Source organism: Bufo bufo, chromosome 1 (assembly GCF_905171765.1).
Source record: "Bufo bufo chromosome 1, aBufBuf1.1, whole genome shotgun sequence".
NCBI classification, from domain to species: Eukaryota; Metazoa; Chordata; class Amphibia; order Anura; family Bufonidae; genus Bufo; species Bufo bufo.
Genome location: NC_053389.1, coordinates 557,775,337 through 557,793,101, shown reverse-complemented (window position 1 = coordinate 557,793,101; position 17,765 = coordinate 557,775,337). Strand labels below are relative to the sequence as shown.

Below are 17,765 nucleotides of genomic sequence, written 5' to 3'. Positions count from 1 at the left end.
TTTCCTGTGTGGACAGTAAGAAAGTTTCTCTATGTATTCCTATGGAAGCCTCAATGGAATGAGTAACTGACTTCCTGTCCTGTGTCAGTTGGAGATCAGAGTGTTGGTCCCATGACATAGCTGAGGATCAGAAGGGAGGTTATAACTCACAAATACAGTCACTACTAAGAGGTGACCACTACAGTTTACATCGTCTACCTTTCTAACAGGTCAGAAAATAAAAAAAAATGTGGGAGTGCTTCTTCAAGTGTCATCCATTATAGAGTTAAATATAAGAGATATGAAAACAATGAATTTCATTTATTTATATACTTGGGGATTTCTGAGTTCAATCCAGATAGTGATATTATATAGGAGGATAGTGAAGCACTAATTATAGTTGGCAAAGTTATTAGTTGTTGTCAGGAAATGGATTGTCATCAACCATTAAAGTGGTTTTCCAAGAAACCAGAAAATGTATGTAAGGGAAAGGCAAATCCTAAAATAACATGTCAGGTAGTTGATCAAATCATAATTTCAGAGAGATCCGCGCTGCAGTGACCAACCCATGTGGCTGCTGAGGTCAGTGATTGGCTGCATCCAAGTACTCAAAAGCAGGTCAGTGATTGAATGTGCATCCAAGTACTCAAAAGCAACATATAGACAGAAATATTTGGTAGTATGACTTACTTATATAGCGCTGACGTATTCACTAGTGTTTTACTGTCATTATCATCACTTGCTGTCCCCAATAGGGCTCACAACCTAGATTCCCAATCAGTGTGCCTTTGAAGTGTGGAAGAAAACTACAAACTCCATGCAGATGTTGTTCCTGATTGGATTTGGACCTAGGTCTCTAGCGTTACTAGGCTCAATGCTAACCACTAAATCACTATGCTGCTCTCTTCTTCTCTCTCTCCATGCGGTAGAATGGTGGAAGGGGTGGGAGGGATTTATAGAGTTTATAGTTTCACATTTTGGTGTGCACATTGATGTGTGTTGTTTAGATTGTATTGAGAATATGTGATTTGAGATTTAATTTTTATTTTGTATTAAACAAAAAAATCATAAAAAAGTAAGTAAAAAAAAAATCATGGTAGCGTGCCGTGCCTGCCGCCATCCCACTCTTCGTGGTGGGCATGGGTGCCGCATCTCTCACCTTCCTCCTGCTGATGCTGGGGTCCCAATGCCCCAAAGCCCCAGTCCCACCTGTCCTCCATGACTTGATCTTCCAGCGTCCACGGCCTGCTCCTGCTTAACTGATGTACATTTATCAATAAGTTTGCCTTTTCTTTTGCATTGGAGACCTTGATACAATTTCATGATGGTTTCAGGACGTCAGTCACTATGCAGCACGTCATCTGTTTCATTTGTTGTGTTTTTCATATGCAATTTTTTCATGCATTGCCTTTTCCATTTTTTTTTTCATCTGATTGTACACATTTTTTGTGACATATTCTAACAAGTTCATTCATACAACGTTATGAAAATTGCAATTGTGGTCATCCATCTTATCCATTTTCGCATGTAGATTGTTCTACAGGCTTACATTTTATTTGAACTCTCAATATTTTGTACAGCCCTGTTCACATGATGCGGTTTCTCACACCCTGCGCTTGCGCTTCGCAGACAGACCTTCCTGCCTGTACTGCTCTGGCCCAAGCGCAGGGATGCGGGAAGCGTATCATGTGGGGCCATTTTAATCTATGTTCATTGAGAATGATGCTTCAGGTGTGAGTCTGCAAGCTGATTGATTTGTGACATCATGTTACCACCACCCACTAGATGGGGGAGGGTGCATGGGTCTTTAAATTTCTCCAAGCTCCCAGACCACATTGTTACGATTAAGGAGAAGGTCTCCGAAACGCGTAAACAGCTTGTTTGTAATATTGTTTCGCATATGATGTGATTCAATAAAGAGGAAGATTTTATGGGAAGAAAAATCAGTGCCGGAATCGTCTTTTTCTATTTCACCCTGCTCCTGCTGACTCTTAAAGAGTTACCGTGCAAGCACCTATTTTTTTGTGATTTTTTTATTGGTGACAATGCCCAACTATCTCAACAGCTACTTGAACTGCGTAAAATTTGTCATCATAAACCCTCCTATTCTGTTTCCAAAAAGTATGAGGACTCTTCTTGAGATCAAAACCATGGGCCCGATTTATCATGACTCTGACAGCTCACTCCACTTTCACATATGGCTAAAGTCAGTTTTAGGCTACTTTCACACTAGCGTTCGGGGCTCCGCTTGTGAGTTCCGTTTGAAGGCTCTCACAAGCGGCCCCGAACGGATCCGTCCAGCCCTAATGCATTCTGAGTGGACACGGATCCGCTCAGAATGTATCAGTCTGGCTCCGCTTGGCCTCCGTTCCGCTCAGCAGGCGGACCCCTGAACGCTGCTTGCAGCGTTTGGGTGTCCGCCTGGCCGTGCGGAGGCAAACGGATCCGTCCAGACTTACAATGTAAGTCAATGGGGACGGATCCGTTTGAAGATGACACAATATGGCTCAATTTTCAAACGGATCCGTCCCCCATTGACTTTCAATGTAAAGTCAAAACGGATCCGTTTGCATTATCATGAACATTTTTTTTGATTATGGTAATGCAAACGGATCCGTTCTGAACGGATCTAAGCGTTTGCATTATAGGTGCGGATCCGTCTGTGCAGATACCAGACGGATCCGCACCTAACGCAGGTGTGAAAGTAGCCTTGGCCAAGTCAGATTTATGATCGGCCCTTTAAGACTGTAATAAATGTGGTTTGACGTTAGCAGTTTATCCTTCAGTAAGCAGCTTTACAAAAGTCGCACAGCTTTACAAAAAAGTCGCATGTTCTATTAAAAAGTCTCATAAAATAAGCATGGTCCTCACTGGAGTGAAATTGCGCATTTTTTTGTGACTTTTTTGCGACTTTTTAAGTAGTAAATCTGTCTAGAGATTCATTTACATAAGAAAACACACCAACTTTCCGAAAACTGGCGAGCATAGTGCAGAGCAGAAAAAAGTCGCAAATTTATGCGCAGTTTAAGCGATTGTGCAAAAATTTGCGACTTTTTCACTCCATTATTCTGACTTGAGCTAATGATAAATCTGGCCCCGTGTGTTTACGTTCTTGAGCTCTCCGTTGGTTGACATAATTCAGTACAATAATTTCAATTTCGGGTGTGAACTGAGTTGGCATGGAATTCATGCATCGCCTATGTTCTCTAGTCTAACAACTCTCTTTCCCTTGAAATACAAAAACTACTAAGGAGAACCTCACTGAAGTTGTTATTGTAATATAGGTAACTTACACTATCTTGTACCTTGGAATTGTTTTGAAGCCTTCCCCCACTTGTTCCTAAAGGAGGGCTTACATGGTACATTTTCACCAGCGGTCTGGGTGTGCCTGCAAAATGAATTGTAAAGATTCCATTATTTCCATCACTTTCTATTAAAAATCCTTGCATTTCCTTTCACCATATTTTATAATCGACCTGCATGCATACAAGCAGTCTCATGTGTGCATAGAGGTTTGTCTGCTGTCTACAATATGCCAAATATAAAAGCTTACATAGATTTCTTTCCATCTCAAGTCAAAACGGCAGTTGTCTGAATGTTGATAGTCAGAGCTGCTCATAGCTGTAGTGCAAATGTTTCTTTTGATATCATTGTTTTGATTACTTTATGTTCTCAATTTACAGGAGGCATTGTTGACAAAGACCTTCGCCGCTACCTCAATTTACGGTTTCAAAAAGGTTCAGTAGATCATGAACTACAGCAAATCATACGAGACAACCTCTACCTCCGAACAGTGCCATGTGAGTACTGCATGTCTTCTACTTTACTGAATATGATGTAGTGTTTTGTTTAGTTTTTTGTATGCCTGGGTGCATCGCTAAATACATAAAGCAAATGTTAATTTTTACCTGGTATGCTCCTCAGAAAAGCAGTGACCCTTTTGCTGTGTGATAAGAAAATAGGTATGATTCTGTCTACTGCTCTTGTTAGCATGCAAATGATATGAAAAGACATATATGAACACATCAGTTGTATACCGTGTGTGTTAGTATAATTTTATGTTTTTGTGTAACTGTTTTAAGCGGTCAGGGTAATATTCAACATTTTGAAGATTTAAAGGGCAAGTTCACCATTAGATAAGATGGAGCGAATTCCTGTAATTTATACAAAAATTATATATATATATAAAAAAAATTAAAAAAAAGACCGCATTGAGCTGTTGAGCGGTTGTAGAGGGGAATAAAAGATCCACCATTTCTTCACTTTATTTGGAGTGCTGCCTCATCCTTTGGATATTATATATATATATATATATATATATATATATATATATCACCTATTTTGCTTCCTTAGTTCTATATAACTGCTAAAGTCTAATTATTCAAGCAGTCTCACTGGCTTCGGACACAAACTGTCTTCTCTGTAGTCAGAAGTTCTGGTTCAGTAGAAGCTTCCTTGGGGTTCAGTACACTACTGATTGATCCTACAGAGGCATCCTCTCTCAGTTGTCACTCAGCAGGCTGCAGGGACTAAGAAAGACCACCTCAGCAGTGAGAAAGGGAGGACTAAAGGGATATTACCATTAGGAGTAGTGAAGTGTAGGTAAAAGAGGGCTATCTCAATGAAGGAGAACACAGTGTGTAGTAGCGTATGTATTACAATGCAGTATAATACCTCAAAGATAGTTAAAGGGGTTCTCTGGGAATTTAGAAAATGGAAATACTTTAATATTAGTTTTATATATATATATATATATATATATATATATATATATATATATATATATATATTGTGGGGTTTCGCTCTGGTAGACAGGATTAGCGGACGCAGTATAGAGGCAACAACAAGTTTTTTGGATCAAACAGTTCAGTGTTTTATTCACACTTTAGGCAAGTGACAAAACAAGCAGTCATAATCAAACAAAAAGTCACCTTGCAGTGTTGGTGGTAATTCACACTATGCGGCGATTCTGCCTCAAAGAGTCCTTTTCCATAGCAGCACCAATCTATTTTCACGCCAAACAGGTAGCAAGCCTTCATCCAGACACAGGCTTGGCTTCTGAGCCCAGCTGACTATTTAAGGACAGCCAGGTGCTGCCAAAACCCGGACCGGCACTTAAAATCCGGTCTGATATTTGATCTCACCTGGCTGTAAATCAGCCCAGCAGCACATGCTGGGAGGAAAATACCTGTTTTCGCACACAAAACCTCTCACTGTGTCACTATACATATATATATATATATATATATATATATATATATATATATAGTGAGGCAGTGACAGGCCTCATATATGAAGTACGGTATGTATCTCCGAGAATGGTGCAAGGAAACTATTAAAGGGGATGCATATCGTGGTTTGCTGTGGTTCACCTGAGACATGCCACCAAGGTACCCGGCCTTGGTGGAGTGGTAACTAGTAGCTATAGTGTCCACTAAGTTAGATATTGGACGCTGTTACTACCCAGTATAGCTGGTATCCTGGCTTTTACTGGGAATAAGCAAAGAGCTGGGTGGGTGGTTATTCCTCACGATCCACTCTGGTTTTCATACGTGGCTCATGTCCACGATTGTGGTTTTAAAAGTCTGCAGCATTAAGCAGGGTGTGTCTGTTGTGTGAGAGGCTGCAGATCACAGACTGCAAGGCACATGTGGAGCCTGCATGACTTTATTTTGGATGTCATGGACTGATTACCTGACCCGGCTGCGATCCGACTGTACTGGATTTTAAGTTGGCTGGAACAAGCAATAAACTGTATTGAAGTGACTTTGTTGTGTCCCTGCCTTACTTCAACACTGGTCATATGAGCCCACGGCATTACTATATATATATATATATATATATATATATATATATATATATATATATATACACTGCTCAAAAAAATAAAGGGAACACTTAAACAACACAATGTAACTCCAAGTCAATCACACTTCTGTGAAATCAAACTGTCCACTTAGGAAGCAACACTGAGTGACAATCAATTTCACATGCTGTTGTGCAAATGGGATAGACAACAGGTGGAAATTATAGGCAATTAGCAAGACACCCCCAATAAAGGAGTGGTTCTGAAGGTGGTAACCACAGACCACTTCTCAGTTCCTATGCTTCCTGGCTGATGTTTTGGTCACTTTTGAATGCTGCCGGTGCTTTCACTCTAGTGGTAGCATGAGACGGAGTCTACAACCCACACAAGTGGCTCAGGTAGTGCAGCTTATCCAGGATGGCACATCAATGCGAGCTGTGGCAAGAAGGTTTGCTGTGTCTGTCAGCGTAGTGTCCAGAGCATGGAGGCGCTGCCAGGAGACAGGCCAGTACATCAGGAGACGTGGAGGAGGCCGTAGGAGGGCAACAACCCAGCAGCAGGACCGCTACCTCCACCTTTGTGCAAGGAGGAACAGGAGGAGCACTGCCAGAGCCCTGCAAAATGACCTCCAGCAGGCCACAAATGTGCATGTGTCTGCTCAAACGGTCAGAAACAGACTCAATGAGGGTGATATGAGGGCCCGACGTCCACAGGTGGGGGTTGTGCTTACAGCCCAACACCGTGCAGGACGTTTGGCATTTGCCAGAGAACACCAAGATTGGCAAATTCGCCACTGGCGCCCTGTGCTCTTCACAGATGAAAGCAGGTTCACACTGAGAACATGTGACAGACGTGACAGAGTCTTGAGATGCCGTGGAGAAAGTTTGTTGCCTGAAACATCCTCCAGCATGACCGGTTTGGCATTGGGTCAGTAATGGTGTGGGGTGGCATTTCTTTGGAGGGCCGCACAGCCCTCCATGTGCTCGCCAGAGGTAGCCTGACTGCCATTAGGTACCGAGATGAGATCCTTAGACCCCTTGTGAGACTATATGCTGGTGCGGTTGGCCCTGGGTTCCTCCTAATGCAAGACAATGCTAGACCTCATGTGGCTGAAGTGTGTCAGCAGTTCCTGCAAGATGAAGGCATTGATGCTATGGACTGGCCCGCCCGTTCCCCAGACCTAAATCCAATTGAGCACATCTGGGACATCATGTCTCGCTCTATCCACCAACGTCACGTTGCACCACAGACTGTCCAGGAGTTGGCAGATGCTTTAGTCCAGGTCTGGGAGGAGATCCCTCAGGAGACCGTCCGCCACCTCATCAGGAGCATGCACAGGCGTTGTAGGGAGGTCATACAGGCACGTGGAGGCCACACACACTACTCAGCCTCATTTTGACTTGTTTTAAGGACATTACATCAAAGTTGGATTAGCCTGTAGTGTGTTTTTCCACTTTAATTTTGAGTGTGACTCCAAATCCAGACCTCCATGGGTTGAGAAATTTGATTTCAATTTTTTAATTTTTGTGTGATTTTGTTGTCAGCACATTCAACTATGTAAAGAACAAAGTTTTTCAGAAGAATATTTAATTAATTCAGATCTAGGATGAGTTATTTTTGTGTTCCCTTTATTTTTTTGAGCAGTGTATATATATATTCCCAAATACCTTCTATTAGTTATAATGGCTTTATCTGGTTCATGGTTTCCATAAAAAATGGACACCATGATGTATTCTAGTAAGCATGGACCCTACTGACATATCTATAAGAGAGTTTATTCGGTTTTGTCAAGGTATCTGCTGTTTTTCCATCAAATGTGAAGGAATATGCACAAGAGGCTCTTAAAGGAGCCTACAACATGGGTATGAACTCAGCTTAATGACAGATGTCCTTTATTTTATATTCCGCTAAAATCTTTTCATTTCAGTTTAAAGGGGTTCTATACCTTTTTCTTACTGATGATTAGAGATGAGCGAATTTCAAGTTATGAAATTCGTTCACGTTTCGTTTACTAGTAAAAGGTGAATTGTGTTATGGATTCTGTTACCACGGACCATAACGCAATTCTATGACGGAATGGATAACGGAAGGGATAACGGAATGCCTTTAGTGGATCTAAATTTTTTTTTTTTAGACAACCTCATTAACCCTGTCAGCCACTGTGACGTACAGTACCTGTATGTCATAGTGACCGAGAGACTTTGTGGAGCAAGCTGTATGGAGACTCGCTGAGCCTGCTCCATGCACAGTGGGTGCCGGATATATAATACATCTATTCAGAGCACCATTCTTATGAAGGTTCCCATCACTTTTACTAACACAAAGGACATTATTCTAATGTGTCTAAAGAAAGCGTGATATTCCAGTTGCCCAAATGTGACTGATTTATAAAAGTCTGCCACCATTTCCATGAACAAGGAAATAGGAATTACAATGCCATGAACAACCTGGTGTTCACTGGTGCGGACCATATTTACATCTAAACATACAGCCTTGAATTCAGTACATGCTTGCTTCTCTGAAAATCTCAACCTCCCAGTGGCCAGAGCAGGTCTAAATCAGTCCATATATAATGGAATAAGGCTATTTTCACACTAGCGTTGTTTGAATCCGGCGTTCAATTCCATCACCGGAACTGCCCGCTGGATCTGGAAAAACGTTTGAAAGCGGATTACATTTGAATCATGATCAGGATTTTGATCACAATGAAAAAATGCATTGGAAAAAACGGATCCGCCATTTATGGACCTTAACTTTTTTTTCACATTTTTCGGGTTTAACATGCAAAAGCCGGATCCTGTTTCACGGAACACACGGCGCCGGATCCGGCGTTAATGCAAGTCAATGGGAAAAAGGTCCGGCGTTCAGTCAAAGTGTTCCAGATTTTTGGCCGGAGATAAATATACAACATTGCTACGGTTTTCTGAAAAGCCTGATCAGTCAAAAAGACTGAACTGAAGACATCCTGATGCATCCTGAACGATTACTCTCCATTCAGAATGTATTAGGATAAAACTGATCAGTTCTTTTCCGGATTTGAGCCCCTAGGACGGAACTCAGCGCCGGAAAAGAAAAACGCTAGTGTGAAAGTAGCCTAAGCGCTGTAAGGAAGACTAGAACTGAATGCTGATACTGGATGCTGTATGGTCACATAGTGACATCACACATTACATTGTATCTTTCTAGAAAAAATAGCACGATGCATGCAAACTTTTCTTCTCATGGCTGCCATACATACATTGCAATATTGTGTTCCAAAAATTGTCATACATCCATAATAAAATATAACCAAATGTTTGTCCGTCCCATTTTATGCACTGTTTTTCAAAGCCACCACAAAAGTCACAGAATACTGTGCCATTTTATTTGGCAACGCTTTACCCTCTTACTTGGAGAGATCAGGCTTGATTCAGATTCTCTCCAGTGTCGTGAAGAGTAGTGTTGGGCGCGAATATTCGCGATGTGAATATTTCGCGCGAATATCGCATATTCGCGACTTCGCGAATATTTAGAATATCGTTCTATATATTCGCGAAATCGAATATTCGTTTTTTTTCTTTTTTTTTTTATTATATTTTTTTCTTTCCCACTTCCCTAAAGTTGTTCTTACCTGTCCTTTGGATTCCTGGCTTCCTGGCTGCTCCAGTCAGTGGCGTTTTCAACTTACTGCTATATTCCATATTAGCTAAATTACAATCTAATCTATATGTGTATTTTACGAAATTTCGCAATAGTCGCAATTGCGATGCGAGTAATATAACACGAAATATTCGCATGAAGATTTCAACTTAGCACTGCTATACTCCATATTCTAGCCTAATATGGAATATAGCTGTGCTAAGTTAGCACTGCTATATTCCATATTAGGCTAGAATATGGAGTATAGCAGTGCTAAGTTGAAATCTTCATGCGAATATTTTGTGTTATATAAGTCGCATCGCAATTTCGACTTTTTCAAATGTTCTTAATATTGCTCTAACTTCGTCTCTTAGAATATTACGAATATTCTAAAAGACGAAGTTAGAGCAATATTACGAAATTTCGTAAAATACACATATAGATTGTAATTTAGCTAATATAGTGCTATAATCCCTTTTTTTTCCTGTAATTTTTTTTTGCCTCTTCTGAACTTAAGTTTTGTAAAATATGTACACTATTAAAAATTATTACTATAGCAGTATATTAGCTTAAATACAATCTATGTGTATTTTACGAAATTTCGTAATATTGCTCTAACTTCGTCTTTTAGAATATTACGAATATTCTAAAAGACGAAGTTAGAGCAATATTAAGAACATTTGCAAAAGTCGAAATTGCGATGCGAGTAATATAACACGAAATAGTCGCATAAGGATTTCAACTTAGCACAGCTATATTCCATATTCTAGCCTAATATGGAATATAGCAGTGCTAATTTAGCACAGCTATATTCCATATTAGGCTAGAATATGGAATATAGCAGTGCTAAGTTGAAATCTTCATGCGACTATTTCGTGTTATATTACTCGCATCGCAATTTCGACTTTTGCAAATGTTCTTAATATTGCTCTAACTTCGTCTTTTAGAATATTCGTAATATTCTAAGAGACGAAGTTAGAGCAATATTACGAAATTTCGTAAAATACACATATTAGCCTAGCCATAGTCATTAGCATAGGAACGTTGCCTTATACTATCAAGATAAATTTTCGCAATATGCGAAAAAATAATTTCGCGATAATTGGAATAATTGCGAATATTCGATTTCGACGAATATAACACGAATATTCATGCGAATATTCGCGAAATATCGCGAAATCGAATATGGCACCTCCCGCTCATCACTAGTGAAGAGGGATCAGAGGTGAAAAAATAGATATTAGTGGCCTGAATTTTTCAGTTCACAGTCATTGCATACGAACAAAGATTAACATTTTCTTTTGGTCAGTAAGAACTGTGCAATCATTTCAAATACAAGACAGATTTTTGCATTTTAAAACTACAGTTCCCTAAAGTCAAATTATCCATTTAACTATAATATTATTAATGGTTTAAACGAGTTGAGTTTGGGAACTTATTCCAGTAGGTTTAATGTTTAAAATTTGACTTATTTTGTTTAATGAGTGATCCTATTAAGTTATATTATGGCATTACCATATCATTTTTCATTTTGTATGCCAGGGAATGCAGCAGTCATATTTTATTACTTACTGTAAGGAATTATACGTGAATGATATACAGTATTACCATATAATTATTAAAAAAATATATAAATATATTCCTTTATGGTGTAATTTGGAAGTTTTATAACTTTGTGGGGATATTAATACTAATAAATATTTCTCAATTCTACAGCATATGTACTAATTGGACATTGATAGAAATAGCAGCCTGGTAATGTCAAATTCATGAGGACTAGAACCATGCATTAGTCTGTCTCTTATTTAACTAATAGATATTGACTACAATTTATGGAAAACAATATGTATGATATGTATGATAAATGTGATGCATCACATAGTAACCAGTGTGATTGTATCATTTAAGAATTAGTAGACAATCATACACAGATGTGTCCACCCTTTACTTTGCTCTAATTTGGTTAAGGACTACAATTTCTCATGAAACCAATACAATCAATACAAGATGCCAGCGATACCTTTGACATACTGCAGTTCACAACACAACCACTGGGTGGCTGCACATATAGCATAGACATCTTGTGATACAATATTGCAAAATCATGCTGTTTTGAAAAGCTGTTGACACACATATCAGGAAATGTCCAACCAAGAGGAAAGGTAAGGAAAGGTAAGGAAAGGCACATCTGTAAATAAAGTTTGGAAGGGTAGTATACTAAATGGTGTGTTTGAAACTGCTGAAATTTTCATACACATTGTTACAGTAACATTCTTACTTTCAGTCATAGGTCCCATAAGAAACACTTCAACCTATAAAATAGAAACAGTACTTAGACTCAGTAGGAACAGATGTGAAGTATTGATCTGAACAAGTCTCTGTACTGCTAAATTCCCAGTTCCACGATAAAAATTGAAGGCTAGTTCTTATCAAAACCTAAAAATACTGGTGTGTGCAGAAAACACCATTGTTGATCCTATCCCTAGTTATACTCACTACATGTAGCTGAGATATGGGGAGTTGTTTGCAAGGTTTTCACAGTGGAGAGCTGCTTTAGCTGACTGTGTTATCATCTCTGATTTTATTTTTCACACTAACAAACTGCAGAGCTCCAGTGTAAAAACAATGCCTGACTCCTTGTGAAGTGGTAAAAAATGTCTAACCTCTATGAAATAGGCTTGTATAATGAAGAGGCCACAAATGGAGGGATCTATGTACATGACAAACATAGTAGCCTATGCTTTTAGCTGTTTTACTGCAATGTTGCTTGCCCAAGTCTAGTAAGGCAGGGATTCTCCTGCTCTTATCTGCCTGGAGGAAGGAGCCAGAAACAAAGTGCAGACCTCTGGACTGTGGGTTAAGGATACCACATTGTCCAAAGATGTCCATAGCCTTTAAACTGCTATCAAGAAAGATGTATATATGTACCTTAAAGGGAATCTGTCACCAGTAACCTCCCTATCCAGCTTTTTCCATAGAAACATAGCTGTAAATCACTTGATTAAAACACTGTATCTCTTTTGTTCATCCAAGGCTCTTAATATGCAAATTAGGCCTTTGGTCCAATGAGGATGTCACCATTGTTATTACACCCAAGCTCTGGTCCTTTCTGTGGCCATCCACTCCCACCTCCCTACTTTGCCACTGCCTTGCCCTGTCAATCAAAGCATCGAGAGAGGGGCTGGCCACAGAAAGGAGCAGGGCTTGGGTAGCACAAGACAAATGGTGACGCCCTCAGTGCACCAAAGGCCTATTTTGCTAATTAATAAAAAGTATTATAACTTGGGAATGGAGTCTTGGATCAACAAAAGAAACAACCCTTTAATCAGGTGAACCATAGCTATGCACAGATGTAGTAGGGTTAAGACTCATGCTTTATGAGATGTGTTAACTAAACTAAAGTGAACTAAACTCGTTAAGCAATTGCTTTTCAATGGCTTTTGTTTCCAAATGAAGCAATGAGATAATGAAATTTGAGTTAAGGGTTTGAGTGTTACCCCTGATACATCTGTATCTATGCAAACTGCTTGAATAGAGAGTTTGCTGGTGGACATTCCCTTTAAAGTAAATGTCCAGATCAATAATTCTATCAGGTTTTGTAATATAAGTTTATAATGGCAGCCGATCCATTTTCTGACAATAGAGCACTATATCCTCTGCATAGACATAGAATTCAAAGATAGTAGACTGACAGCTGGCAGTCACCACTAGAGGGTGATAAGGAGCTTACTGCATACTGTTTTGTTATGAACTTCAAGGTATAAACAGTATGCAGTAAGCTTCGATTCTCCCTCTAGTGGAGGCTGCAGGCAACAGAATGCTACATATAAAATCTGTTGGGATTTGGAGCTGTAATTAATGCACAGAATTTGGAACCTGTTTAAATTCAAATTTTAAAACATTTTTTTTAAATATGTAAGATAATGAATATTTTCTGTTGTTAATGGGCACATTATAGCTGCTAATTACACTTTTGGTTTGACATAATTATTTTCAAATGTTGCTACTTCCAGTGCTCCTGCTATCCCCTGTTTATTAGGATTACTTTTGTGGTAGTCTATATCATATCAGGTAAAATTTATATATCTACATGTTACAAGTTCCTCATAACCATCCTAGGCACACTGAACTTAAGCCAAGGTTTTCTTCATACATGCCAGCTACTTTTCGAAAGAGAAGTAGTGTCTTTTTTTTAGCTATAGCCATAAAATCAATCAACGAAAAAGGATTGTTCTTGTTCTTACAATTGCCATCAGACTTAATGTCATCTGGTCACAAATCAGCACACAGTGAGATATAAATGAGTATTTGATTCATTTGATTCATTTAAGCAGCACAGATTGCCCAATTTTAATCAGAAAGTGTACTTTCAACTAGTACAATTATTCAAGTTTAGCTATCATAGCAAAAAAAAGAAAACTAATAACGGTTATTTTGGCAGCTATAGATGTGTGGCACGGTAGGTTCACATACAGCACAGACCAAAAGTTTGGACACACCTTCTCATTCAAAGAGTTTTCTTTATTTTCATGACTATGAAAAGTGTAGATTCACACTGAAGGTATCAAAACTATGAATTAACACATGTGGAATTATATACATAACAAACAAGTGTGAAACAACTGAAAATATGTCATATTCTAGGTTCTTCAAAGTAGCCACCTTTTGCTTTGATTACTGCTTTGCACTCTCTTGATGAGCTTCAAGAGGCAGACCCCTGAAATGGTTTTCACTTCACAGGTGTGCCCTGTCAGGTTTAATAAGTGGGATTTCTTGCCTTATAAATGGGGTTGGGACCATCAGTTGCGTTGAGGAGAAGTCAGGTGGATACACAGCTGATAGTCCTACTGAATAGACTGTTAGAATTTGTATTATGGCAAGAAAAAAGCAGCTAAGTAAAGAAAAACGAGTGGCCATCATTACTTTAAGAAATGAAGGTCAGCCAGTCAGCCGAAAAATTGGAAAAACTTTGAAAGTAAGGGCTATTTGACCATGAAGGAGAGTGATGGGGTGCTGCGCCAGATGACCTGGCCTCCACAGTCACCGGACCTGAACCCAATCGAGATGGTTTGGGGTGAGCTGGACCGCAGAGTGAAGGCAAAAGGGCCAACAAGTGCTAAGCATGTCTGGGAACTCCTTCAAGACTGTTGGAAGACCATTTCAGGTGACTATCTCTTGAAGCTCATCAAGAGAATGCCAAGAGTGTGCAAAACAGTAATCAAAACAAAAGGTGGCTACTTTGAAGAACCTAGAATATGACATATTTTCAGTTGTTTCACACTTGTTTGTTATGTATATAATTCCACATGTGTTAATTCATAGTTTTGATGCCTTCATAGTCATGAAAATAAAGAAAACTCTTTGAATGAGAAGGTGTGTCCAAACTTTTGGTCTGTACTGTATGTGCTAGCGAACTTCGGTAGATCTGACTGAGGAACTTACTATCGGAGTTACCTTACCGTATATGCATAGCCTGATACCATTGCACACTACTGGGCGTCACCGGATCCCAGTTGACTATAATGGGATCCAACAGGGTCTGGCAGGTTTACAACATAAATGATGGCTTTCAGCCATACAATTACACTACTACTGCATAAATTATTTTAGATGGAAACAAAGGTGGCTTCCAAATACTGAAATGGAAATTATAGGCTTCTGAAAGGTAAAGAAGATGCCACTTTCCCCTAATAAGTTTAAAGGAAACCTGTCTCGTTGAACATGGTGTCTGATATGAAAGCAGCATGTTATAGAGCAGGAGGAGCTGAGCAGGTTGATATACAGTTTTATTGAAAAAGATTCAGTCTAACTTAAATTCCTGTTCATTTTGGGCTTAGAAGTCAAGGAGATAGTCCTATCAGTGATTTGCTGCAGGCCCATTACTTTGCATTTTCATAGTGACATGGTTATACATGTTTTCATGTATAATATTGATCTATTTAAAAAGAAATTTTTGATAGATACACCTTAAAAGCAAAAAATAATAATTGAATATTGAATAACTGAAAAGATGAAGATGACAACAACAGCCTTCAATGTTACTTCATCTGCATGGTATATGACAGGCATGCTCAACCTGCGCCCCTCCAGCTGTTGCAAAACTACAACTGCCATCATTCCCGGACAGCCTACAGCTATCAGCCTACAGAAGGGCATGGTGGGAGTTGTAGTTTTACAACAGCGGGAGGGCCACAGTTTGAGCATCCCTGGTATAAGACAATATCTGAAAAGTCACATAGATAAGTGATGATACCTAATTTATCCAATATTTAATACTACATCCATTGACTGCTCTCCTCATATTGAGGTGATCTGCTTTACATCAGTTGTCACATTTTCCACACTATGTCCTTTTTGTATAAACATATTACTTTTCAGATATTGTTTTATACCATGACTGATGAAGAGACCTACTGTAAGGAGTCTCAAAACCTAGCTATTTGTTATCATCTATTCAGTTAGCCATAAAATAGTATCAACTGCTGAGGGCTCTCAATTTGTTATCTTCTCTATCTACTGGCTAACTCAGTACACAGATTTTCTGGCTGTATAAATATACTTTGCGAACTAGGAGCAAACTGACCATTAGGAGAAATGGATTATAACCTTTTATGCCAATGGCCCAGACCACTCTCAGTACACTTATTTGATATTTTCCAGATATACTCTATTATAGCAGCAGCCTTTGGCCACCACCATGCTGGTCACCTCCTTGGCATCTCCGGCTTCCAGCGGCTCAAACCCGCCGGCTTCTTTCTCCTCATGACCCCGGCTGCTGGACTAGCTCTGTCCCTCCATGTAGGCTGTGGCCTGCTTCCTGCCTGCCACGCCTCTCTCTGCCCGTAGGGTGTGTGCACTACCTGCAACTATTAAAATGCTGGCATATAGCCCCAAGTCAGATCTGTTCAAGTGACATAGCTGATTGACACCCTTTTTGTAACAACAATAAAGTTGTATCCTTAGGACACTATACCTTTGTACCCCAATATTCATATTGGTAAAGTACTAGCCTCCTTTGGTTACCACTAGGGGGAAGATCTGTATAGAGAAATATATGGCTGGGGGGAGGGGGTATCAGACATTCAGGAGGTCATTTACTAACTGACATACTGGTGTTCATCTGTTGCAGATTGCAGAGCAAAGATTATTTGCGCCACAATCTGTGACTTTTCCCTGCTCACGCTAGGTCTAAAAATAGGGACGTGGGTTAGGAAGGGTAGGGGCCTGTAGACTCATCTCATTTATCATTTTCTTTGCCTGTTTTAGGCATAGAAAATGTTCTAAATGTATGCCAGCAAGGAAGCTGGTGTAGATTTAGACTAGAGGCTGGTGCGTCTACGTAACTTTGGCAGATCCACCGCCAGCACAGGGGTTATTAAGACCAACGTCTAAAACACTGGTCCTAATAAATGACCTCTTCAGTTTTGCAAGTATGTATGTGTTTAGGGTAATAGAAGAATTGTAATTTCTCCTTATTAAATATGCTCTAACTAATGGAAGTTATATATATATATATACAGTACAGACCAAAAGTTTGGACACACCTTCCCATTCAAAGAGTTTTCTTTATTTTCATGACTATAAAGGCATCAAAACTATGAATTAACACATGTTGGAATTATATACATAACAAACAAGTGTGAAACAACTGAAAATATGTCATATTCTAGGTTCTTCAAAGTAGCCACCTTTTGCTTTGATTACTGCTTTGCCCACTCTTGGCATTCTCTTGATGAGCTTCAAGAGGTAGTCCCCTGAAATGGTCTTCCAACAGTCTTGAAGGAGTTCCCAGAGATGCTTAGCACTTGTTGGCCCTTTTGCCTTCACTCTGCGGTCCAGCTCACCCCAAACCATCTCGATTGGGTTCAGGTCCGGTGACTGTGGAGGCCAGGTCATCTGGCGCAGCACCCCATCACTCTCCTTCATGGTCAAATAGCCCTTACTTTCAAAGTTTTCCCAATTTTTCAGCTGACTGACTGACCTTCATTTCTTAAAGTAATGATGGCCACTCGTTTTTCTTTACTTAGCTGCTTTTTTCTTGCCATAATACAAATTCTAACAGTCTATTCAGTCGGACTATCAGCTGTGTATCCACCTGACTTCTCCTCAACGCAACTGATGGTCCCAATCCCATTTATAAGGCAAGAAATCCCACTTATTAAACCTGACAGGGCACACCTGTGAAGTGAAAACCATTTCAGGGGACTACCTCTTGAAGCTCATCAAGAGAATGCCAAGAGTGTGCAAAGCAGTAATCAAAGCAAAAGGTGGCTACTTTGAAGAACCTAGAATATGACATATTTTCAGTTGTTTCACACTTGTTTGTTGTGTATATAATTCCACATGTGTTAATTCATAGTTT

At 39.5% G+C, this 17,765-nt stretch overlaps 1 protein-coding gene across 4 annotated transcripts in view; it reads left to right on the top strand.

Annotated features, from left to right (window-relative positions):
* Window positions 1-17,765, top strand: part of MAGI2 (membrane associated guanylate kinase, WW and PDZ domain containing 2) — a 1,066,131-nt gene that overhangs the window by 281,832 nt on the left and 766,534 nt on the right. For all 4 annotated transcript variants that reach the window (XM_040413058.1, XM_040413064.1, XM_040413057.1 and 1 more), the window contains exon 2: window positions 3,663-3,779. In XM_040413058.1, the coding sequence (XP_040268992.1) occupies window positions 3,663-3,779 (117 nt within the window). The remainder of the gene's footprint in view (window positions 1-3,662; window positions 3,780-17,765) is intronic.